At 50.5% G+C, this 24,955-nt stretch overlaps 2 protein-coding genes across 6 annotated transcripts in view; both read left to right on the top strand.

Annotated features, from left to right (window-relative positions):
• RPH3A (rabphilin 3A) overlaps nt 1–3,407 on the top strand; it is a 273,122-nt gene extending 269,715 nt beyond the window's left edge. For 4 of the 5 annotated variants that reach the window (XM_043557655.1, XM_043557654.1, XM_043557653.1 and 1 more), the window contains 2 exons: nt 342–438; nt 1,227–3,407. In XM_043557655.1, the coding sequence (XP_043413590.1) occupies nt 342–438; nt 1,227–1,357 (228 nt within the window). In that variant the 3' untranslated portion in view covers nt 1,358–3,407. The remainder of the gene's footprint in view (nt 1–341; nt 439–1,226) is intronic. The other variant, XM_043557656.1, reaches the window with a different exon arrangement.
• Nucleotides 3,408–9,842: 6,435 nt separating this feature from the next.
• Nucleotides 9,843–22,994, top strand: LOC122470243 (2'-5'-oligoadenylate synthase 1-like). The gene is made up of 6 exons (XM_043557658.1): nt 9,843–10,138; nt 13,214–13,502; nt 15,539–15,723; nt 19,902–20,134; nt 20,925–21,078; nt 22,485–22,994. The coding sequence occupies exons 1-6, from the start codon at nt 9,953–9,955 to the stop codon at nt 22,641–22,643; spliced, it is 1,206 nt and encodes a 401-aa protein (XP_043413593.1). The 5' UTR covers nt 9,843–9,952; the 3' UTR covers nt 22,644–22,994.
• Nucleotides 22,995–24,955: the final 1,961 nt, after the last annotated feature.

Genomic DNA, 24,955 nt, shown 5'->3' on the forward strand with positions numbered 1-24,955 from the left:
AAACCCACTTCAGAAGCTACCAGAATGGAAGGACTGATTTCACGGGCCATCTGCCTTCAAGTAAACTTGGCCAGGAGCAACTCTCTTAGAAAAGCCCCATCAGCCTTCCTGTTTCAAACAGAGTCATTGAGGGCTTGAGGGACTTCGTTATACAGAGTGTTTGTTGAAAGGGGATTGTCAGGCCTGGGGTAAAGGCTCGAGCAGGAGGGCCCCCTTGCTCCCAGATGCCCAGTTCTAGGGCCTCCCGTTGGTCCACGAACCCTTAGGGCTCAGCCTCTTAGCTTCTGATTCTAAGGGCTCAGGACCCTCTCACTCACCTGTCTTCCCTCTGCTGCAACCAGGAGTTCTTCTATGACATCAAACATAGTGACCTGGCGAAGAAGTCCCTGGACATCTCGGTCTGGGACTACGACATTGGAAAATCCAACGATTACATCGGTGAGTGCTCCCAGCTCCCAGAGAAAAGCCCATCCTCCGGGGAGAGAAGAGCCTTACCCAGGCTTCTCTTGGGGAGGGGGGGGGGGGCGGGGGGGGCGGGTCAGGGCATTCTTTGTCTTTTGTGGCTACATTGCCCAAACACCAAGTCAGGACCCATGGTACTGGTTTGGGTCCAACGTGGGGATGCTTTCACAGGAAAGGGCTTACAGAGCTGGGCGATTGGGTCACGATTGGTTATGTGCTGCACAAATCATCTTTAGTGCATAATCGAATCACAGAGGAGAGTGGGGTCTGTGGCCTCAGAAAACAGGGCGCAAAGGAAGTCTCCTTGATCTGTTTGCAAGTCGTGGAGGAAAGTTCTAATTTTCCCAGCATCCCTTCAAATGATGAGGAAGAACAACCGGTAAACACGGGGCAAGGGAGGGGGCCCCGGGCAAAGGCCGCAGCATAGGCCACGGTGTGGAGTACCCAGAAGGAGTGGGGAGAAGTTTCGCCGGGCGGGGTGGTCACTCACAGAAGGTCTTTAAAGATGAGGCCGCGAAGCTATGACCTGATGCTACAATAGGAAGCCATGGCAGGATCCTGAGGAGCTGGTGCACAGGCAGAGAAGGCCAGCAGTAACCACAGCGTCATTACGACAGCCCCCCACAGAGAAGGATCCCAGGTTGCTGGAGGGGTCACTTCTTGGTGGCAGTTTTTCCCCAGATAGACACTTGGGTCCAGAGTGAGAGTCCCACGCATCTCTCCGCTCTGACCGCCTGCTCCTGTCTCCCTATCTCGTCCTCCAGGAGGCTGCCAGCTGGGGATCTCAGCCAAGGGAGAGCGCTTAAAACACTGGTACGAGTGTCTGAAAAACAAGGACAAGAAGATTGAGCGTTGGCACCAGCTACAGAATGAGAACCACGTGTCGAGCGATTAGGATGCCCCCCGCCAGGTCCCCAGCTCCACGCCCCACCCCCATGCCAGCTCACCCACCCGCCTACCCCAGCTGCCCTTTGCACTCCGGTCCCTCTTCTCTCCGCCTCCTCCGCCCCTCCCCTCCCTGCACCTGCCTTTGAGGTGCCCCCCCCCGCCTTGGGCACCACTGCCAAAGACCTTCTCCCTCCCTCTGCGATGCTGTGGTGCGGGCCCTGAGTGCAGCCCCTCTCTGGTCCCTCTAGGATGGGGCAGCAGGGAGAGGGATGGGGCGATTTTGACAAGGAGGCTGGAATTTAATGACCTCTCTGGGTAAACGGCAAAGGTTACTCGTCATTTAGAACTGTTTTTAGACTCTCCTAGCCTCGAACACACACACACACACACACACACACCACTTGCGTTTCCTGTGTCGTGTCTGCGCATATCCTCAGTTGTCAGCAGACCCGGACAAGGCTGTGAGGACCAGCACTGGAGCAGAAACAGAGCATCCAGGCCAGGCTGCCCCTCACAGCATTACCCCCCGCCCCCCGCCGATGGCCAGGAAAACAGACCACCGGGTTTAAACTCCCCGGTGACTAGGAACACGGCCTCCTGGCTCCAGATGCATCAAGAAATGGGCGCACGGAACACCCAACGGGATCTGGTAGCCTCCTCTTTCAGGATGCCCCCCCCACTTGCTTCCTAGCAAAACCCAACACCCTTTCTCTAGCGCCCCCACCCTGTCCCTCGACCTCCCTTCCCCTCTCCCGGGCCCTACACCCCACCAAACTCTCTCACCTCCTCACGCTCCTCTCTCCCTGTCCATCTCTCTCCCCTCCTCCTTTCTCTCTCTCCAAGGGCTTCACCCAGCCTCGCCCCTCACCAGCTTGACCCAAACTGGCGCAGCCTGGAAGTCCCAGTTGGGCCGTGCTTCTCAAAACTTCCACTCCTGCCGGCAGGGCCGGGTGTCCTTGGGCTGGGCCAGCAGCTGGCGACGTCCCGGGAGCTGTGTAGACCTCCTGTAGAGGGCTTCCTCGGCCCCTGGGCTCCCCAAGTAGGTGCCAAAGGCATTTAGAAACCAGAGCTCTGGGGGCAGGGGGCCTCTCCAAAGCCCCCAGCCTTCCTCCCCCCTGTGCCGTCAGTTAAAGGAACACACGACTGCATCCTTAGCACTCGCTGACTCTCTGCATCTCTGGGATCCTGTCTCTCACTCAGAATCACCTTGAATCTCTCTGTCTGTGGCTCTGTCTCAGTCTCTGTGTCTCTTGCCCTTTCTTCACCAAGTTTGTCAGGGGAAGAAAACACCATCATGAATGGAAAGCTTTCGACAGTGACAGATACTGATGCCAAAGGCCATTGTCCCATCATGAATCGGTCGGTCTCCCCACCCCCCCAAAAAAAATAATAATGGAAAGGAGGAAAAAAGCAGTGAGAATGAACGCTATAAATTTGAGGCTGGGGTCAGGCAGTCTTCATTGCCCCACGAGAAAGGCTTGTGTTTTTCCCCCCCGTTTCCATTGTCTACCCCTGTGGAAATCACCTCCTTCAGTCTAACCGCCCACCATCATCTATAGACATCACCAGATGGACACTAACGCTCTCCCTTTCTCCAGACGCACCTTTGAACCTCTCCATTCAATGCCTCCACCCCCAGCTCCCTGCACAAACTCATCGGAAGACTCTGGTTTCTCGCCTCGAATAACCATTTTCTAAACATCGAGATGGCTCTTCCCCTTCCCCAAGATGGCCAACAGCTTCCTCGCTGCCATCTTGCCCCCTGACCCTGTCTCTCTGTCAGCCCCCGTGGCACCCACTCTCAGCCCACCTCCTTCCCACGGTTGCCCTTAGGAGAAAGCATGCTGGCTGTGTTGCTCAAGCCCGACGCTGGTGTGGGCGCTGGAATCGGCATGCGGCGAGCTCACGGTGTCCCCGGTCTGGGTGCACGCTGTCCCCGACAAATGTAACCACCTCCCTGCCTAGAATCCACACACGCCCTCCAGTGCATGCAGAACCTCCCACTGCCTTTCTTAGTGATGATGTAGCCAAAAAATAAAGTAGGAATATCCAGGAAAGCTGGCTGGCCTGGGGTTTTCCTTTCTGGCTTCTGGAAGTGCTTCCTCTCCGTCAGGACCCATGATGCTATTGGGAGAGTCAGTATTTAGTGAGTATCTGCTACGTTCCAGCCCTTGGGGACACAGATGTGGTTTCTGGCCGTGATGGCTGAATGCTGTTCCCTGGTACCCAAACCCTCCTCTTCTCTCTTCTAGCCCAACCTTGGGAAAATTCCAAGGTCACGTGGAATCAGATCATGCCCAAAGAGACGACAGAGTTGGGCCAGGGCCTAGTCCAATCAACTCACTTATCTCACAGAGGAATTACCCAAAGCCTGGGAAAGGGAATAACACACCCAACGGCTCACGACAGCAGTGCCAGGAAAGAACCTGTTTCATGGGACTCCCGGCACAGTGTCCTTAACACAGTGGCTAATACTATCACCCATCATCAAATGCCTCCTTTGTGTTCTAGAACCTTCCATCCTACAAGGAGCCTTCACAGATAGCCTTCGGTGGTCCTAAAAGTGAGCTGAGGAGGTAACTAACTCCCCAGAAGGATGATTAATCTCCCTATGATCTATCCCGAAAGTGTTGAAGCAATTTATCGGGAATGTTGGTTACTTCCCAGAAGGAGTCATCCAGTTCCATCCAGGCCATGTTAGAAGTTTTTTCTTCCCCCCCAAAAGGGGGGTTCTCAATCCTGGGGAAGAAGTAGGCGTGTTAGAATCACCTGGGGAGATTTTCTTTTCAAACTACCCATGCTCTCCCTGCCACCCCACCCCCAGACTCTCCTGCGCCCTGGGGACAAGGTGTACATTCCAACATACTTCCTGGTTGACGCCTTATGGCCTTCCGCTTCCCACGCCCATGGTGACTTTGCAAACCGCTGCCCTAACGTCCGTCTGTTTTTCCTACAAATCAGCCAGCTGCCCCCAGATGGAAAGAGGTACCAGCTAAGGCCATACCGCACCCCCAAAAGTGGCAGGGGGCACTGTTGCCCTGTGCTCAATGCAGACATTGCTAACCTTGCCCCGTGCTCATGGCAAACATTGCTAATCAATATGGCGTCTTTCTCGCACAGCCGGCTAGCAGCAACCAAAAGAATTCAGGATGCAGCCCGGTTTTATAGGCAAACAACCAACACTCAAAGATGATCAGCCAGAACCAGAATCTAACATCCACGGTGTTACTGAAACATAATCTTTTTCTCTAAAGTCACCCTCATTCCTATTAAAGAGAGCCAAATTAATACTAATATGTTTGTAAAGTAAGTCCAGGTTTAATTATTTACATAAGCACAGCAAGAACAGTGATTGACCCTATGGGTTGTTTTTTTTTTTCCTTTTAATCTGCTCTGCTGAACTTTTTATAAAGAAATTCAGATTGAGCCTTTAACAACGTTAAGGCCAAGAGCCGAGCCAAATATTTGCCGTCTGATTCACCTGTAACACCAGTAGATTTAGGTGAATTCCTCTCTTCATGAGGTCCTCCAAAATTTCCTGAGGTTCCTGTATCCACCAGGAAGTGACATCCTTTACGCACCTGGTAAGGCTGTTGACAACTCTGGAAGCAAGGTATGAGGCTAACATTTCCAAGGGGCTCCATTGGCTCCAAGTGAACCGTTGTTCCTTAAAACCGTCTGGCCATTTCTGAGTCTGGGCACATCTCTCTCAAATAGGACATTCCAGTCAAAGCCTCATGCTTGTCATGGAAGAAAGAACACTCGTTGAGAGTTTCCGACTTCTGGAAGGTTCGGGCAGGGAGAAAAGATAAATGTTTCCATTTCTTTACAAAAGAATATTTTGTCAAATTTCTGGAAGTCATGGCTATCTTAAGAGAAAAGGTTTCCTTAAATCTGAAAGTGCAAATGAATAGGGGAAAAGTCAACATTAGGCAGGGCGAGATCAGGGACCCCCTGGGCGGCAGGCTGCAGGGTTTGGGGGAAGAAAAAAAAAAAAAAAAAGGATAAACGTATTCCGGACCCGCCTGGGCTAGATGCCATGGGTGGAGTCTCACAAACTTTCTGATAAGGTCCCAGTAAAAAGTCAGGGGCAGAAATCCTCAGTGGCTACCCCGTCGGGACCTTCCGCACTCTTGAGAGCTTCATACTTTCTCTCAAACTCCATCGCTGTACTCACTCTCTGTTGTGCTCGAGATTCATTCTTCCACTCCGTGAGACAAGGACCAGCGTCTCGCCCACCCTCCCGTGACACAAACATTGGAGAACCAGCAACGTTTCAAACAAGAATCGTAAGAAGCTCTAGTCCTCTACCTCCATGCAGTCAGTCCCGTGTTGTTCATTCTTGTTCTGAGTGGAGCTTTTCTATTAGTTCTAGAAATGCTTAGTTTAGTTCTCTGACCTTAAGGATATCGGACGCCTGTGTGTGTTAAAAGTTGTGTTCGTGAAATTTCCTTGAAGCTGAAACATAGTTTGCAAGAGCATCAGAACAATAACTGTAAATGGCAGGAGACTCAAAAAATGGCCCTGGTTATGTGGTAGGGCCCCCTCCCCAAGGAAAGGGGAAAATTAAAAACAAAACAAAACCAGCCTCAAGGTAACCCGGCTATGCGTGAACGTGACAACATCCCTCATGACCTTGCAACGTGAGACCACTTAATCAGACTACGTGTTTCTGTGTTATCCTATATGGGAGACAAGGAAACAGAAAATATACTTTAAAAACTACCCCACGTGGCATCCGGGGCTCAGTTCTCTGGGCACGAACCCAACCGAGCAGGGCCGGCAAGAACAAAGCCGCTTCCTAGAAAGAAAAGCCTCGGTGTCACAACTCCGTGTGCGAGAATCCTGCTACAGTTAAAAATCTGATGAGAGTTTATTCTGATGCAGTTGACAAGGAAATTTGGTTCTTTTTGTGACACACAACACTTTCATAATTAGAACTCTAAGTGGTGACATCATGCCAGGGCATATTAAAATTTTAGGAATTTGGGGGCGCCTGGGTGGCTCAGTCGGTTGAGCGTCCGACTTCGGCTCAGGTCAGGATCTCGCGGTCCGGGAGTTCGAGCCCCGCGTCGGGCTCTGGGCTGATGGCTCGGAGCCTGGAGCCTGTTTCCGATTCTGTGTCTCCCTCTCTCTCTGCCCCTCCCCCGTTCATGTTCTGTCTCTCTCTGTCCCAAATAAATAGATAAACGTTGAAAAAAAAAATTAAAAAACTTAATATTTAAATATTTATTTAACCAAGGCGGCAACGAGAGATTTGAAAGGCAAATAACAAGGGTATATAGTTGTGGGCAAAACTTAGCTCCTTTAATATTGATAAGATTCAGTTTTATTAAGTAATCAAGGGCTCAGTAGAAACAAATACAGAAACCTTGTTTTTCTGGGAAGATTAAAAAAAAAAGCTTTAGAGTTTCTCACCAAGGGCAGACCAACAATCCAAAAAAATCCTGTATTTTTATCAGAGAGAGAAAAACCAAAATTTAATTTTAGACCAGTGTATTTTTAAAGCTAATTTTGTCCAGTCTTAGTGTGAGTGGGGGAGGGGCAGAGAGAGAGGGAGACGGGGAGAATCCCAAGCAGGCTCCTCACTGTCAGCTCAGAGCTGGACATCAGGCTCCATCCCCTGAACCATGAGATCATGACCTGAGCCGAAGTCAGACGCTCAACCGACTGAGCCACCCAGGCACCCCTGGACCCAAGTACCTTTAGTTCCCCTACAGTAAGAGGCTAAAAGCAGAAAAACCGACATTCAGTAATTAATGTTTCGGTCTTTTATCTTATCTGGAAAAGACTTAGATATCCAGTGAATTCAATCCAATTTATCATTTTTTAGAAAACTTTTTTTTTTAACGTTTATTTATTATCGAGAGACAGAGAGAGACAGAGCATGAGCAGGGGAGGGGCAGAGAGAGGGGGAGACACAGAATCTGAAACAGGCTCCAGGCTCCGAGCTGTCAGCACAGAGCCCGACGCGGGGCTCAAACCCACAAACCGCGAGATCATGACCTTAGTTGAAGTCGGTCGCTCAACCGACTGAGCCCCCCGGGTACCCCAATCCAATTTACCATTTACCCTGGCAAAACTGTAAAGTTTTAGATAGATAAAAGTTTATAGATAGGGGCCCCTGGCTGGCTCAGTAGATGGAACATGTGACTCTTGATCTCAGGGCTACGAGTTTGAGCCCCAAGTTGGGGGTAGAGATTACTTAAAAACAAAATCTCTTTTAAAAAATGTTTAGCTATAAACTCTTTTTTAAAACTTTGTTTATGGGGCGTTGGGGTGGCTCATTCGGTTAAGCGTCCTTGACTCTTGATTTCGGCTCAGGTTATGATCTCACGGTCTTGGGACCAAGCCCCTTGATGGGCTCTGTGCTGAGTGTGGAGCCTACTTGGGATTTTCTCTCTGCCCCTCCCCTGCTTGTGTTCTCTCTCTCTCTCTCTCTCTCTCTGCCCCTCCCTTGTTTATGTTCTCTCTCTCTCTCTGCCCCTCCCTTGCTTATGTTCTCTCTCTCTCTCTCTCTGTCTCTGCCCCTCCCCTGCTTGTGTTCTCTCTCTCTCTCTGCCCCTCCCCTGCTTGTGTTCTCTCTCTCTCTCAAAATAAATAAGTAAACATTAAAAAAACCTTAATGTACTTGTTCTTAACAATTCCCCGGGAAAACTTCCCGAGACAGACAAAAATCATCCTTTTAAGTCCTTTTTGCTGGTAAGTTGTAACAGAATCAACATGAATTTAACTAATAAATTCAGGTCGAATAAAAGCTGATTATCTGAATTATATTTGATGCCGATACCTCCAAAAACATGTCTGTTTTAATTAAACCAACAACCTTGAATTAGCTCTGATACCTAATATGTTGCACCTGTGTCCGCTCAAAAGCCCATCCGCGGACTCCCGTCAGTTTCCCCGGGGCCCCTTGTGGGCTAATCTGAGGTTGGAGCTTTACGTCCAGGGGAGCCCTAGGCCCCCTAAAGCTGATCTGGGAGGTGCTTCAGTTTGAGCCTCATAAGGAGGTGGCCCAGCAGCGTGGGGTGCTTTTTCCTCCCAGATAGTGAGGGGTCCCGCTGGGTCGGCTGGCCACCAGCAGCTGGCTCCGACTGTGACAGCCACCAGCTCAGGAAACGCACAAGTGGGCCTCCGGCTCGTCTCGGGGAGTCCCCGGGGGGGCTGGAGAGTCAGACACACAGCTCCTGGCTGTTCGCCGCAATCTGTTACTGGACAGAGAATGGGTTTCGCACTCGGGTTCGGCGGCTCATTGCTCAAAAGTCGATACTCAGGAGACCCATCATGGGGGGAAAGGGAGGGTTGTGTTATTCAGGGAGCCGGCAACCCGGGAAGGTGGTAGACTGATGTCTCGAAGACCATCTTCCCTGTCCAGGCCAAGCCAGAGGGTTTTAAAGGGGAAGGCAGGGGAAGAGGGAGGGGGGCTGTGGGCAGGAGAAGTAGGTGTCCGGGCGGTGACTTATACTCCGACACGCCCCTGAGCAGAACGGCTGGCGTGCGCGACAGCTGTTTTTGGTCAGCCTCGTGCCTGGGCAAGTTCTGTCCTTCTCTCCTCGAGCCTGGTGGTCTGCAAGTTTCAGGGAAACTGAGTTCTGCCACAGACCAAGGGACTCAGGTCAGCAACCGAGGAGCGCAGAAGCTTGAAGAAGCAAGTTGTCCCTTAAGGCCGGTCGGAGCGCTGTTACAGGAGCTTTTTCTGCTCAACTTTTCTGTAAACCTGAAACCACTGCAAGAAATTCAGCCTATTAGTCCAAAGGAAAAATGTATATAGCGTGATGCCTTAAAAAAAAAAAAGAGTTTTGTGGGGGGGGGCATCCGGGTGGCTCAGTCAGTTAAGCCTCCGACTTCTGGCTCAGGTCATGATCTCACAGTTCATGAGTTTGAGACCTATTTCTGGCTCTGTGCTGATAGCTCAGAACCTGGAGCCTGCCTCCCATTCCGTGTCTCCCTCTCTCCCTGCCCCTCCCCCATTCGTTCTCTCTCCCTCTCTCTCTCTCTCTCTCTCTCTCTCTAATATCTCTCTCTCTCTCTCTCCGTCTCAAAAATAAATAAACATTTAAAAAAAAGACAGAACTGTAACTGTCTATGTGTGTATGTGTGTGTGTGTGTGAACCTAGAAAAATCTCTGAAAAGATCTATGCCAAAGCCTTTATAGTGGACATTTTTCAGTTTTAGGGTCCCGGATGGTCTGTATGCTTCCTGATTTCTCTGACTTCTTTTCCATTTTATAACGTGCATATACTGCCGTGAAGCTCACGAGAGACTATAAAACAATTTTGTCAGCAACCAAAAAAGACGAAGCAGGAAACCACACATCAGTTTTTTAATTATGATTTATCCCAGGCGAGGTATGAGTGTGGGTTGAAGTGCAGGAGTTTAACAGCACAGTCTGAAGACGTCCTTAAAGGTCTGACGTCCTTAAAGGACCAGAGGGTAGGTTTCCCGGTGGGAGGCGGGTTCGCTAGGCTAAGCCCCTCCCTTCCCAGGAAACGAAACTAACTGACTCAGACAGCGGGCAGGACAGAGGTTAGCAGCTTCGAGAAGCCAGCTCCAAGAAGCCAGCTCCACCGCCACAGGCTCTGCTGTGCCTGCCCTGAGTATCATGTCGGGGTGGAACCTCAAAGACATCCCTGCCGGGAATCTGGACAAGTTCATCGAAGACTATCTCTTACCAGACACACGTTTTCGCAGGCAGGTCAGACAAGCCGTCCACATCATCTCCACTTTCCTGAAGGAGAGGTGTTTCCAAGATGCACCACACCCCGTGCGGGTGTCCAAAGTGGTCAAGGTGAGCCCAAGCCTGCTGGCCTGGGGAAGGGGTGGCTGAGTGGGCCAGAGTTCCCACAGAGACAGAGAGAGAGCAAAAGGTTCGGGTCTTCAGGGCAGGTGGTTTCTGACTTAGCCATAGCGAGCACATATGACCATAGCCTGTCAGAATAGGTTCTGGGGTGAGACCCTCCATCTGTGATTTTTTTAAATGCTTATTTTTAAAAGAGCACAGCGCGGGAGGGGCAGAGACAGGGAGGGGACAGGGGATCTGAGGCAGGCTCTGCGCTGACGGCCGCGAACCCGATGCGGGGCTCGAACCCATGAAGCCGTGAGATCGTGACCTAAGCCGAAGCCAAGAGTCAGGTGCTCAACTGCCTGAGCCACCCAGGCGCCCCCCTCCACCTGTAGCTTTTTTTTTTTTTTTAATTTTTTTTTCAACGTTTATTTATTTTTGGGACAGAGAGAGACAGAGCATGAACGGGGGAGGGGCAGAGAGAGAGGGAGACACAGAATCGGAAACAGGCTCCAGGCTCTGAGCCATCAGCCCAGAGCCCGACGCGGGGCTCGAACTCACGGACCGCGAGATCGTGACCTGGCTGAAGTCGGACGCTTAACCGACTGCGCCACCCAGGCGCCCCTCCACCTGTAGCTTTTAAACAAATGCCCTGACTGAAGCTTAGGAACCCTCATCCTCGGCCGCGTCCATTTCAGAGATAGGGAAACTGAGGCCCAGCTCTAGTAAACAATTTGCTGATTAGTGGCCAGGCCGGGGACTCACCATTTCTGCATTGTGTTTGTTTGTTTTTTCCTGACAAAATGACTTCCAGAGCCCCTCTCCAGCCAACAACAGCTAAATGTTCTGATGACTTTGTGTGGCTGAAAAGTTGTTGGTATTGCCCCCTGTAAAGTGTATACTCTGCAAAAACAGAGCTGGACAGCGCTCTGGGGTCCATAAAGGGGGTCCAGGCACCAGCTGTCTCCCCAGATGCTCAGCTTTTCAACGTCTGTGATAAACTAGCATTCTTTTTTTTTTTAATTTTTTTAAGTTTATTTATTCTTTTTTTTTTAAGTTTTTTTTTTTTAACGTTTATTTATTTTTGAGACAGAGAGAGGCAGAGCATGAACGGGGGAGGGTCAGAGAGAGAGAGGGAGACACAGAATCTGAAACAGGCTCCAGGCTCTGAGCCATCAGCCCAGAGCCCGACGCGGGGCTCGAACTCACGGACCGTGAGATCATGACCTGAGCCGAAGTCGGCCGCTTAACCGACGGAGCCACCCAGGCGCCCCTAAGTTTATTTATTCTTTTTTTTTTTTAATTTCTTTTTTTTAATTTTTTTAATTTTTTTCAACGTTTATTTATTTTTTGGGACAGAGAGAGACAGAGCATGAGCAGGGGAGGGGCAGAGAGAGAGGAGGAGACACAGAATCGGAAGCAGCCTCCAGGCTCTGAGCGGTCAGCACAGAACCCGACGCAGGGCTCGAACTCACAAACCATGAGATGATGATCTGAGCCGAAGCCGGACGCTCAACAGACTGAGCCACCCAGGCACCCCCGCCCCGGGCCTTTTTTTTTTTTTTTTAATTTTTTAAAAATTAATTTATTCTTTTTGCTTGTTTTATTTTTTACATTCCACATGAGTGAATTCATACGGCATCTGTCTTTCTCCATCTGATGTATTTCACTTAGCATAATAATACCCTCTGGGTCCATCCTTGTAGTTGCAAATAGCAAGATTTCATTCTTTTTTTATGGCTGAGTAACAGTCCTGTGTGTGTGTGTGTGTGTGTGTGTGTGTGTGTGTATACACATCTTCTTTATCCATTCGCCTGTGGACGGACCCTCGGGTTGCCTCCATAATTTGGCTATTGTAAATAATGCTGCAGTAAACATAAGACTGCATGTATCTTTTCAAATTAGTGTGTTCGTTTTCTTTGGGCAAAATACCCAATAGGGGGATTACTGGATACTATGGTATTTCTATTTTTAATGTTTTGAGAAACCTCCACAGCGTCTTCCACAGTGGCGGCGCTAATCTACATTCCCACCAACAGTGTGGGAGGGTTCCCTTTTTCCCCCCATCCGCAATGGGGACTCACCATTTCTACAGTATCATGAGCTGGTTAAGAGTATGAGTTTTGAGGGGCGCCCGGGTGGCTCAGTCGGCTGAGCATCTGACTCTCGATTTCGGCTCAGATCATGATCTCGGGCCCCGCATCGGGCTCTGCACTGACACCACGGAGCCTGCTTGGGATTCTCTCTCTCCCTCTCTCTCTCTCTCTCTCTGCCTCTCCCCAGCTTGCACATGTGTGCACACAGGTGCGTGCGCTCTCTCAAAATAAATAAATAAACTTAAAAAAAGAGAGAGTATAAATTTTGAAAGCAGATAGCACCTACTGGCTTTGAGCAAGTCATTTCACCTCTCTGTGCCTCAGTTTCCTCATCCATCATGCCCAGTGCCCTATCGGGCTGTATACAGATTAAGTAAAATAATGCATGTAGACCACCCAGCAAGGGCTGGTCTGCAGTCTGTAATAAGATAGTAAAGGACAGGGTGTAAAGAACACAGACTGGAGAAGGAGACAGCCGGGGTTTGAATTGTATCTGTGCCACCTACAAGCTGTGCCCCCCGGGCCGCTGCGTCACCTCTCTGAGCACCTGTTTCCCCATCTGTAAAGTGGGAGCTGGTAACAAGAGTGTGTAGGTCAGCCATAAGGCTGAGGGCATTATGGGAGTTAAGACCGGCGATCCCGGGGCGCCTGGGTGGCGCAGTCGGTTGAGCGTCCGACTTCAGCCAGGTCACGATCTCGCGGTCCGTGAGTTCGAGCCCCGCGTCGGGCTCTGGGCTGATGGCTCGGAGCCTGGAGCCTGTTTCCGATTCTGTGTCTCCCTCTCTCTCTGCCCCTCCCCCGTTCATGCTCTGTCTCTCTCTGTCCCAAAAATAAATAAACGTTGAAAAAAAAAAATTTAAGACTGGCGATGCCCTCAGATCAGTGGCTAATGCTCTAGAATGTTAGTGGCCGCTCTCATCATCTTCGTTCGGGAGGCCCTCCCTTCTCGGTAAATGTCCGTTCTCGTTCTCCTCATCTGTCGTAGGGTGGCTCTTCGGGCAAAGGCACGACCCTCAGAGGCCGATCCGACGCCGACCTCGTGGTCTTTCTGAGTAACCTCACAAGTTTTCAGGAGCAGCTTGACCACCGGGGAACGTTCATCCGGGAAATTAAGAGGCAGCTGGAAGCCTGTCAAGAAGAGGAAACGTTTGCAGTGCAGTTTGAAGTACAGAGTCTGCACTGGGAGAGGCCCCGGGCCCTGAGCTTTGTGCTCAGGTCCCCCCAGCTCCAGGAGGGGGTGGAGTTTGATGTCCTGCCTGCCTTTGACGTCCTGGGTGAGCGCCCACAGACGCAAGGGCTTTCCCCTCTGTCCCACCACAGGGCTGCTTTCTTTTTTCATATTTCAGAGCAGAACTTTCCCACAGTCGGAGAGTCTTACCGAGACGGGGCATCCCTTCGAAGGGGGTGGGTCGAGATCTTAGAACGGATCAGGTCACGACCGGCCACAGGAGCGACATTAAGTAGCAAATTGGCGCAATTTGGGGGCAAGACGTCCCTTACGGAACACCTTCTGGGCTGGCCGCCTCTACTTGTGGCAAAGTGTGTAAATTTTAGCTTTCTGAAAGGGAGGCAGTGTAGATCCAGCCTGCGGTCCGTACGTGAATTTCATCTATTACCCCAAACAGGAGGAAACCCTGCCAGACTTGTGCTGAGGGCTGGAGTCTATATCGACGACCCACAGCCGCGTTTGGACAGGAAGCAGAACCTCTCAGGGGCTCAGTTTCCGCATTCGGAAAGCTGGCAAAACCGTGCCACCTATGTCCTACTCTTAAGTATTGAGCGAGCATCCGCATTCAGCTGTCACACGGGGCCTGGCGCATAGTAGGTGTTCAAGAGTGTGAGTTCCCCAACCGTAGGCCGAGGCACCCCAGGACGCCACAGTGAAAACACTCACGGGGAGCACACGGAGTAGGTTAGATTTTAAGTTTTTGAGGGACACACAATGCCGTCTGGGGGACACCGCACGGACCACCACTGTTCAGTTGTAGACTGAGCCCCGTGCATGGAACTCCTCTTGGGCGGAGGGGACCCTTGGGGAAAATACTGAAACTCTAAAGGCACCGGGAAATGAGAAAGTTTGGGAATCTCTCCTTGTTGCCACGTCCGGTGTTGGGCGCAGGCATACGATGGTTACAAAAGAGATAAGAGGGGGAGAGAGAAGGGGAGGAAGGACGTGCCCGGCAGAGGGAACAGCACAAGCAAAGGACTGGAGATGAGAAAAGAGGAGGATGTGTTGGGGGAACTGGTGGACACTGAAGAGAGTGAGGGGAGGGAGGGAAGGGGGGAGGGAGGGAGTGGGGAGGGCGTGGAGGGCTGGGAAGGAGGGGGGAGGATGGGGGGCAGGGAGGGAGTGGGGAGGGTAGAGGGGGCAGGGGGGGAGTGGAGAGGGCAGGGAAGGAGTGAGCGGGAACTGAGCCAGGAGAGCTGATCCTGCGGAAACCTGCCTCCTTGGTCAAGGGTTTCTTCTGAACACAACAGAACAGCTGTGGGAGGGTTTCAAGTAGGGGAGTAACCTGGTCAGATTTGTGTTTTAGAAACCTAGTCCAACGGTAGCGTGGAGAATAGATGGGAAGAGAGGCACGACCGGAGTTTGGGAGACATTCAGTCAACAAGGATAAACACAGATTATCCATTGAGTGCCTACTGTGTACCAGGCACTGCTCCCTGGCCACGAATGAGCCAGACAAGGAACCTCTATCCTGGAGCCTGACATTAAGTATAGAAGCAAGATAAATGGAATGATGCCTGCAGAGTGATACGATGGAGAGCGGCCGGGAGGTGGCAGGGGGAGGGCTTTTTGATGAGGGAGGGTTTCTGAGGAGGTGACGTCGTCGTCGGAGCTGAGGGATGAGAAGGAGCCAACCATGGGAAGATCCAGGAAGAAGAAACAGCAAGTGCAAAGGTCCCGAGACAGGAGTGAGCTTGGCAGGTTTGAGGAAGAGAAAAAAGGCCCCAGGTAGGAGCGGCAGGGGAGCAAGGTAGGAGGTGAGATCCCACAAATTTCCTAGGCCACGGTGGAGATACTGGGTTTTATTCTAGATGTGGGAAGCAGGAAGCGGTGTGAGCTGGTTTTGAAAGTCCTCTCTGGGTCGAGAGTGGGCTGTGGAGGAACCAGTGAGGAGGCTCACCTCGGGGTGAGGTGGGTTGGCAGAAGAGATGGGAGAAGGGAAGGCTGGGGACGGGCTTCGGGCCCCCTGGCTCGGCCCGTCGCCCTTTCTGCCGCACCCCACGGCCAGTGAGCCCCAGAGTGGCCGGACGAACATCAGAGATGCTAACATCTTAGAGTTACGTATGGATTTGTCCCTAACAGGGCAGTGGACCAATACCTACAGACCTGACCCCAGAGTCTACATCAAGCTAATCCAAGAGTGCCAGGACCTGGACCTAGAGGGAGAGTTCTCCACCTGCTTCACAGAGCTGCAGCGAGACTTCCTGAGGCAGCGTCCGACCAAGGTGAAGAGCCTCATCCGCCTAGTGAAGCACTGGTACCAACTGGTAAGTTCCTTCTGTCTGGGGAGCTGAGGAGGAGGAGGAGAGAGAGAAGGAAGGGGGGCATGGAATAGAGGGAGGGGTGGAGGAGAGAGAGATGTGGGGAGGGGAGAAGGAGGAGGACCAGGAGAGGGAGGGGGGGTGGGGAGGGAGGGGAGAGGGGGAAGGGAGGGGGGGAGGAGGGAGAGAAGGAAGGGGGGCATGGAATAGAGGGAAGGGTGGAGGAGAGAGAGGTGTGGGGAGCAGAGAAGAGGGAGGAGATGAGGGAGAGAGGGGAGGGAGGAGAGGAGGGGGGAAGGGGAGGTGTCTCAGATCAGGAATCTGGAGCTCTCTCTTGTCCAGCGAGAGAGCAGACACAGAAATGAAGACGAGAGAGGCTAATTAATGTCTGGGGAGAGACGAGGGCCCCGAGCAGGGATTTCGTGTCCGTGTTTGTTGAGCGCTCAAGATCATACACACGTGGTGAATGTGCAGAAAACAATCAGATAGTAAAGCATGAACTTGTGTGTGTAAGAAGCAAAGAGTCTGGGGGGCGAGGGGCGTTTGACGTTGTGGTCAGAGCACACTAGTGTGTCGGCGGCAGATGGAGAGTAGCTTCCTGTAGCAAGTTACTCGTGACCCTGTGACAATATCTCGCTAACTAACCTCGGGCGCTTTCACCCTGTGGCGCCGGCTTTCTGCCCTCAGCTTCGTTAGGTAAGTGTAAGGAATCCTTGAACCTATTTCCCACAGGGAGGGAGGGATGGGGCGAGGGAGAGGCGGGGATGTGTGGGGAAGGAGAGAAGGAGGAGGACGGGTTGGGTAGGAAGGGGGGAGACAGGTGCCAGGGGACCCAGGGTGTCACACTCCTCCCAGTCTTTCCCATCCCAACACGTGACAGCCCCATTCTGCCAGTTACTCTGGCCTGAAACGTACATCTACCTTGACCTCTTCACATGCACACCTCCATCCCACCAGTCAACAAATGGTGTTGGTCCTATTTTTAAAATATACCCGCAATTCATTTATTGTCACCACTTCCATCGCTGTCGCCTGGGTCCCAGGCACCTTGCGAGGCTCCCGGGATCTGCCCTTGACCTCGCTGAACCCCCATGTCTGCCCTTCAGGCCATGCCGCCTCCCTTGTCGTTCCTCCAACAGCAAGACTCTGCTCCAGCCTTTGGACCTTTGCAGTTGCTTATGTGTTTGTTTAGTGTCTGTCTCTCCCGCTAAAAATGTACACGAAGGAAGGGGTTTGTGCGTTTTATTGAGTGCTGCGTCTCCGGAACCTAGAACAGCGCCTGGCACATAATAGGCGCTCAGTAAGTAATTGTTGAATAAATTAATGAATGCTATCACCACACATACACACACACACACACACACACTTCTGTCTGCTCCCTGGCTGTCTGACCTTGAGCCATCAACTTAACCTCTCTGTGCTTCTTATTTTCTCATTTGCGAAGGGCAACGTGGCCTAACGTGACATGGTGCCTGGCACAGCCGATCCTCATGGATGTGGTTCCTTTGAGCCACTGCAAGAGTGCACATAATAAAAGCATGTAGTATGTGTTCATCTTGTCCAGGCTCATCATATTTAATCTTTTGTGGATGTGATACGCATTTCCATTTACTTTAAGACATCCTATACCTCACTTAATCTTCATGGTCATTCTGTGAGCTGAGCGAGGGGAGGTATCATTATCAAGCCTGTATTACCGGAGGAGTAAGAGTCAGATCGCTCTTTCAGCTAATAAGGAGCAGAACGAAGCCTTGAACTTGGGTCTTCCGACTGAAGACTTTGCCTGATAAGTAATATACATCTTATAATACACGTGTATATTCTTGGATGAGCAATTGGGTGAAAGAAAGCAATTAAGGATAACCTTCCTACTTGAAAAATTATCTTCAAGGCAAAGCAAGAAATCACTTATTTGCTAGACACCTGAAGTTTGCCGATCTAGGAAATTTGATCATGGAGCCTGAGCATTTTAGAACTTACAAAAGTGGTTCTCGACAAGTGTAACACTGGCCCCAAGGACATTGAAAGTTCATGAGGATGCTTTTTGGTAACCATGGTGATCGGGGGCAAGGATGCTACTGACAATTAGTGGGAAGAAGCCAGGGATACTAACTGTTCTACGATGAACGAGATGGTCCTGCAAAAAATTGTCTCTTCCTCCCTCCCTGTCCTTCTTCCCCTTCCCCTCTCTCCCTCTCTCCCTCCCTCCCTTATTCTCCCCCCTCCTTCCTCTCCCTCTCTACCCTTCTTCCCCTTCCCCTCTCCCTCCCTCTCCTTTCCTGGAAAGCAATACAGGAAACTGGCCGTCCTTTAACCCCACTTACCACCACCATCACCATCTCCAACCCACATGCTACTTGTGTTGTATATTTCAAGTCTCTATATTTTCAAGGGCCGCAAAGCACTACTATTATTTTACAACATCAGTGCTCATTTTATCTATCCACATATTTACTACGCTCTTCACTGTCAGCTCTTTCCTACGTCTCTAACTGTCCCCCGGGGATCACGTTCCTTCTTCCTGAAGTATGTCCCCTTGGAGATTTTTTTGGTGACTGTCTTGTGATAATGAACTCTTAGTTTTTGTTTGCTTGAAAATGTCTTGATTCTACCTTCGTTGCCGATGGGTATTTTTGCCATATATTTGGCGGTCATTTCAGTACACGGAATACGTCACTCCTCCGTCTTCTGGTGTCACTAGTGACGAGTCAGTTGTCAGCCTAACCGTGGCCCCTTTGTAGGTAAACTGTCTGATTCCTCCGGCTGCATGTATATTTTTCTCTTTGTCTTCGATTTCGTTTCATTTCAACCTGAGGTGTCTTCATGATGATTCCTTTTTCACTTGTCCTGTTTGGAGTTCACTGGGATTCCTGAATCTGCCGATGGATCTCTTTCATCAGGTTTGGAAACTCTCAGCCATTCTCCTAAAATACTGTTCCTCTCTCTTCCTTGCCTCCTGGAACTCCAGTTAATGAATGTTAGACCTCATTCTGTCTTCCGTATTTTACATCTTTCTGTCTCTCCGTGCTTTTTTCCAGATAGTTCATTCTAATATACACTCCAACTCACTAATTTTCCCCAAACTGTGTCTAATTTGCTGTTGACTTATTCATTACAGTTATTATCGTTTTTTATACTATGATTTCTATTTTATTTATTTTCAAATATGCCATGCCACTTGTTACGGCTTCTAATTTTCTCTATTTCAAGCTCTTCATTTCTTTAAACACAATATTCCTAGTTGTTTCAAAGTCTCTATCTGGTCCTTCAATATTTACAGTTCTGTGGACTGGGACACCTGGGTGGCTCAGTCGGTTAAGCGTCCAACTCTCATTTTCGGCTCGGGTCGCGATCTCACAGTTTTGTGAGTTCGAGCCTCACATCGGGCTCTGCGCTGGCAGTGCAGATCCTGCTTGGGATTCTCTCTCCCTCTCTCCCTCTCTCTCTGCCCCTCCCCTGCTCACACTGTCTCTGTCTCTCTCAAAATAAATAAATGACCTTAAAAAAAAATTTTTTAACTACTTTCCGTAAAAAAAAAAAAAAAAGTTCTGTGGACTTATTACTATTTCCTCTTTCTTCTGCTGGTTATTACTCTTGGTTTCTCGTTTCCTCGTGTACCTGGTCATTTACGTGCAGGTCATGATACTTATAAATTCTTTGTGAAATCATTTGACGCTCTGGGTTAGCGATCTTACTCCAAAGGGACTTTTGTTTGGCTCTTAGAAACACTTCAAGTTCTTCCTCTCAGTTAATTGTCACAGTATCCGTTCGGGGTCGGTGGTGTTATTACCCCTCACCTGGCAGGTAAGAATAATGAGGCTCCAAGGGTCTGAGTTGTCTTCTCGGAATTGGACACTGGTGGATCCCGGACTCGAACCCGCCTCACGCATAATCCAGAGCTCAAGCTCTTAACCAGGAGTCAGTAAAACTTTTCCAAATGCCTTAGGTAGTGACCATTTCAGACTCTGGGGGCTACGGACGTGGTCTCTGCCTCAACCAGCCAGCTCTGTCTTTGTAGCATGAGAGCAGCCACAGGCTACACACAGATGAATGGGCGTGGCTTTGACTTCAAGGAAATGTTATTGACAAAAGCAGACGGCAGGCCGGATTTGGCCCTTGGGAGATGTGCTTTGTGCCACGACGGGACAAGCGCATGTTTCTGATGGTCTTTTCCCCCTCCTCAGTGCAAGGAGAAGCTTGGGAAGCCACTCCCACCCCAGTACGCCCTGGAGCTCCTGACCGTCTACGCCTGGGAGCGTGGGAACAAGCAGACAGATTTCAGCACCGCTCGGGGGTTCCAGACCGTCTTGATATTGGTCCTGAACTACCGGGAGCTTTGCATCTACTGGACAAATTATTACGACTTTGAAAACCCTATCATTAAACAGTACCTGAGGAGACAGCTCAATAAATCCAGGTACCCTACACCTCCACGTGGGTCGGCTCCCCACAGAAAGGAACCCCTGGTGCCCTGTGGCACCTTGGAAGTGGGGGTGAGGGGGAGGGCTCCGTGCTCACGGATCATCTTCTCTGGCTCGTGCTGAGCATTTTACGACTGCCCATCTGATTGAACCTACAGCCTCCCGCCCTGTGAGGCAGGCAGTATGTAGCCATTTTACAGGTGGGCAAACTGAGGTTCTGAGAAGTCAGGAGCTTGCCTAAACCTTAACAAAAACACGAGTAAAATTTCAACAGCTACAGCAACAATGCTCGTTGCCCCGAGGGATTAAGAGTTTGCGGCAAGACGAACGCATTCTGATATAGTAAGCAAAAAATTACGGTCCTTACAGCTAACGTGTACCGACCTCTTACTACGTTCCGAGTCCTGTGCGGAACATTCCCCACGTTCTGTCTCCACCCTCACATCATGTCCTATGAGACAGGTGTCCTCTGCTCTCCCCATTTCACGGATGAGGAAATCGGCTTAAAGAGGTCAACTGACCTGCCCAAGAGCAAACGACTAATAAAGGGCAGAAGGGAGATTCAAACCCAGGCCTGTCAGACCCAAGGGCCAGGCTTTTTCTCCCCTTGCCCACCACCCGCCACGGGGGGGGGGGGGGGAGGGGGGGCAGGGCAGTCAGGACACGCCCCCAGGGGAACAGCGCCCCCCCACTCCCGCCCTGAGTCCCAGCCTGGGCCAGGAGGCTCTCATCCCCCAGACACAGCCCTAACTCCTCACCTGTCCCTCTGTCACTGTTACTCTCCAGGCCTGTGATTCTGGACCCGGCCGACCCTACAGGAAACGTGGCCGGTAAAGACCGGTACAGCTGGCAGCGGCTGGCAGAAGAGGCCAGAGTCTGGCTGGGTTACCCATGCTTTACCAACAGGGATGGGTCTCCGGTGGTCTCGTGGAACGTGCAGGTGATTTTCGGCTTCCCCTCTGCTGTCCTTCCCCGCCCCCCACCTCCTCCACACCGTGTGGCGCATGCTGCTGGAGAACGTTCTCTCCAAAGAAGTAGCCTCTTGCTACCAGGGTCCCCTAGTCATACAGTTTCAGGATACGCTCCATTTTCTCCGTCATCTTAGCCCCGTTTCGCTGGGCTCCTGGGATTTGCATATCCCTTGTCCAGAGTTCATTCTTTTTTTTTTTTTTTTTACATTTATTTATTTTTGAGACAGAGAGAGACAGAGCATGAACAGGGGAGGGTCAGAGAGGGAGGGAGACACAGAATCTGAAACAGGCTCCAGGCTCTGAGCTGTCAGCACAGAGCCCGACGCGGGGCTCGAACTCACGGACCGTGAGATCATGACCTGAGCCGAAGTTGGCCGCTTAACCGACTGAGCCACCCAGGCGCCCCCAGAGTTCATTCTTTAGTTACCACTACCCTGGCCGGAGGCAACTCTTCCAACAGCCCCCCCGTGGGCTCCTTCCTCTGCGAATAATAATAAACAATAACAGCCACCGTTTAGTGAATATTTGCTCTGGGCTCAGGTTCTGTCCCAAACGGATGGCTACATTATTTCATGAAAACAACACCCTTTGAGGCGTGTTTCCTACTCCCATCTTACCTATGAGAAGAGGGGCTCAGAGAGTCACCTGCTCAAGGACATTTAGCGCGGGAGCTCCCGCGGTGGAGCGGAGATCCAAAGTTGGTGGCTTCCAGTGCCAGCGCTCAGCCCGCCGTGCTCTGAGCGTCCCCACGCGTATCATCCCACACACGGGAGACTCCGCACTGCTGAGGGACGTGGGCGTGCCACACAGCCGGGAAGAGGCAGAAGGGCCTGAACTTGGATCTCTGCCCCACCCCCCACACCAGGGCCGTAGTCTTTCGCACAGCAGGTGACGTTGATGACCTTGTAGGTGGGTTCCCCGGGGAAGGAGTGTTTTAGGGGAGAACCATCGGAGCCAACAGGTGTGGAAAGGAAGGGGAGGAAGCAGGTGTGGGCGCAGGGAGAAGTCCAGCTGGGGGTGTGCCCCTATGTGAGTCTCGGCCAGCCCCTCCGTGGGGGAGTCCTGGGGCTCCGTGGCCTTCAGAGTTGCCCTGCCGCAGTCTGGGGTGGTCAGCCCTTTAGACCCCCCATGGACCAGTCCCTGAATGTGGGCAACTCAGGAATGGGCATCGCCTTGGACACGGGGCTTTCTGCAGCCGAGGCGGCCCTGAAGGCCAGGAGTCTGTCTGCTGCCCACCTCCCCAGCAGCTGGGACTTGTTTGTCCGTCCTCCAGGGGGATCCGGGTGGCCTGTGACACTGTCAATGCTCACTGAGACCCAGTGCCAAGGGGGGAAGGATCAGCTCTGCAATGTGATCACGTGCTTTACCCTTTTAGCCTGAAGAAGACTATCCAAACGATTGGTTTACCTGTGAACACAGGACATATCAGTACCATGATTATGGATGGCGTCCTGCACCCTCTGAGAACCTCAGCACGGGCCTGGCAGCATCCATTCCCCAGAAGAAAGATGACTGGACGTGTGCCATCCTCTGAATGCCAGCCCATCTTCGGGGGAAGGGCTCCAGAATCATCCAGACCAGCCCCCTCATTTTGGAGGTGGGGGGAGTCCCTTGATCCAGATAGCAGAAGGCAGCCCCCAAAGCAGCGGTGAATGGGTGTCAGACTTCAGATCGGAATCCAGGTCTCCCGGCCCCCACTCTTCTCTCATTCGGTGGTCTTTCAACCCATCATAGATGACGTTCCCTGCAGCCCCACCCTACCCCAGCCTGACCTCTGACAATGTTCTCTGAGAGACAACCAGAGAGCCTTAACTGTATTCTGTCTTCCTAGTGGGAGAGTTCTAGTCCAATTTCTCGTCAATAACAATAAAAAGAACAGCAAATACCGTGTGTTGGATGTTTAGTCACTGCAAATCACACCATCGAGAGGTGTATCCGCGTATTATATGTGTGTATACATGAACCGATTCAACCGGAAACGTGTATTGGGTGCCTGCTGTGTGCCAAGCATTGTTCTGGATGCTGGGAACACGGCAATGAACAGAGCAGACGAAAAATCCCTGCCTCATAGACCGACATTTGCATGGAACCTTGTAATAATTAGATCACTTTGGGTCCTTCTAATTTTCAATTACAAATAATCCTAGGACCAGCAGTTTTGATTCAGCCTCTGTCTACACTTCTGGTCATCTAGGAAAGTTTTTAGAACTGCCCTGTCTGATGCGGTAGCTTCCAGACACATGTGGCTGTTATGCCCTTGAACCGCAGCCGGTCCAAATCGAGGTATGCTGCGAGTGAGTGTGTAATTCACATACCTGGTCTCAGAGACTTAGCACACACACACGAACAGAAGAATGTCACATGCCTGACAACTGATAATTTTTAAAATTTGTTTAAATGTTTATTTATCTTGAGTGAGAGAGAGAGAGAGAGAGAGCATGAGTGAGGGAGGGCAGAGAGAGAGGGAGACACAGAATATGAAGCAGGCTCCAGGCTCCAAGCTGTCAGCACAGAACCCAATGTGGGGCTTGAACCCACAAACGTCATTTCTTTTTCATGACATTATTTGGTTATTGTCTTTAACATTAGCAAAGTAAAGAAATCATTAGAACGAAGGGAAGGAAGGGAGGGAAGAAAGGAGGGAGGGAAGGGGGAAGGAAGAAAGAAAGAAAGAAAAACACTCCACGGTCCCTTCCGCCAACCTGTGAACACTTGGGACCTGTCTCTTCAGCCTTGTCTCTGACTCTCCCTGTCTCCCTGTGTATGTGGTGTTTTTATAAAAATGGGATTCTACTCCCTACCTGGTTTTGTTACCTGCTTTGTCACATGTATCCTAATTATCACTATGCTGAGTAGGAAATTTGGGCTATCACATATAATGGCTGCATTGCACTATACCATAATTAAGTGGATAATCCACTCGTGTCATCTTTTTCTTTTTTTGGAGAGAAAAAAATAAAACTGTCTTTATGCACAGACTGTGTGATTGCTTATGTAGAGAGCTGGTGGAATCTTCAGAAAGCTACTAAAATTAACAAATGAACTCCGCAAGGTTGCAAGATACAAGCCAACGTACAAAATTATTTGATCGGGTTTTTACATACTGGCAAAAAGATCGGAAATTGGACATATGTAAATTAGGGATAAAGTTGACAAAAGTGTGCATGATCTATACCCTGAAAAGTACACAAGATTTCCACAATAAATTGAAGAAGACCTAAATAAATGGAGAGATAAGCTGTATGATGGAATGCAAGACTTAATATGGCTCAGATGTCAACTCTTTCCAAATTGATCTATAGATTCAAAGCAATCCTTATCAGAATCCTAGGAGGCTTTTTTTTTTTTTGCTGATTCTTTTTTAAAAATTTTTTTTCTTTTGGGGCGCCTGGGTGGCGCAGTCGGCTAAGCATCCGACTTCAGCCAGGTCACGATCTCGCGGTCCGTGAGTTCGAGCCCCGCGTCAGGCTCTGGGCTGATGGCTCGGAGCCTGGAGCCTGTTTCCGATTCTGTGTCTCCCTCTCTCTCTGCCCTTCCCCCGTTCATGCTCTTTCTCTCTCTGTCCCAAAAATAAATAAACGTTGAAAAAAAAATTTTTTTTAATTTTTTTCTTTTATTTATTTTTTAATTTTATTTTTTATTTTTTAAAATTTACATCCAAATTAGTTAGCATGTAGTGCAACAATGATTTCAGGAGTAGATTCCTTAGTGCCCCTTCCCCATTTAGCCCACCTCCCCTCCCCCAACCCCTCCAGTAACCCTCAGTTTGTTCTCTATATTTAAGAGTCTCTTCTGTTTTGTCCCCCTCCCTGTTTTTATATGATTTTTGTTTCCCTTCCCTTATGT

This window comes from Prionailurus bengalensis, chromosome D3, assembly GCF_016509475.1.
Source record: "Prionailurus bengalensis isolate Pbe53 chromosome D3, Fcat_Pben_1.1_paternal_pri, whole genome shotgun sequence".
Taxonomy (NCBI): Eukaryota; Metazoa; Chordata; class Mammalia; order Carnivora; family Felidae; genus Prionailurus; species Prionailurus bengalensis.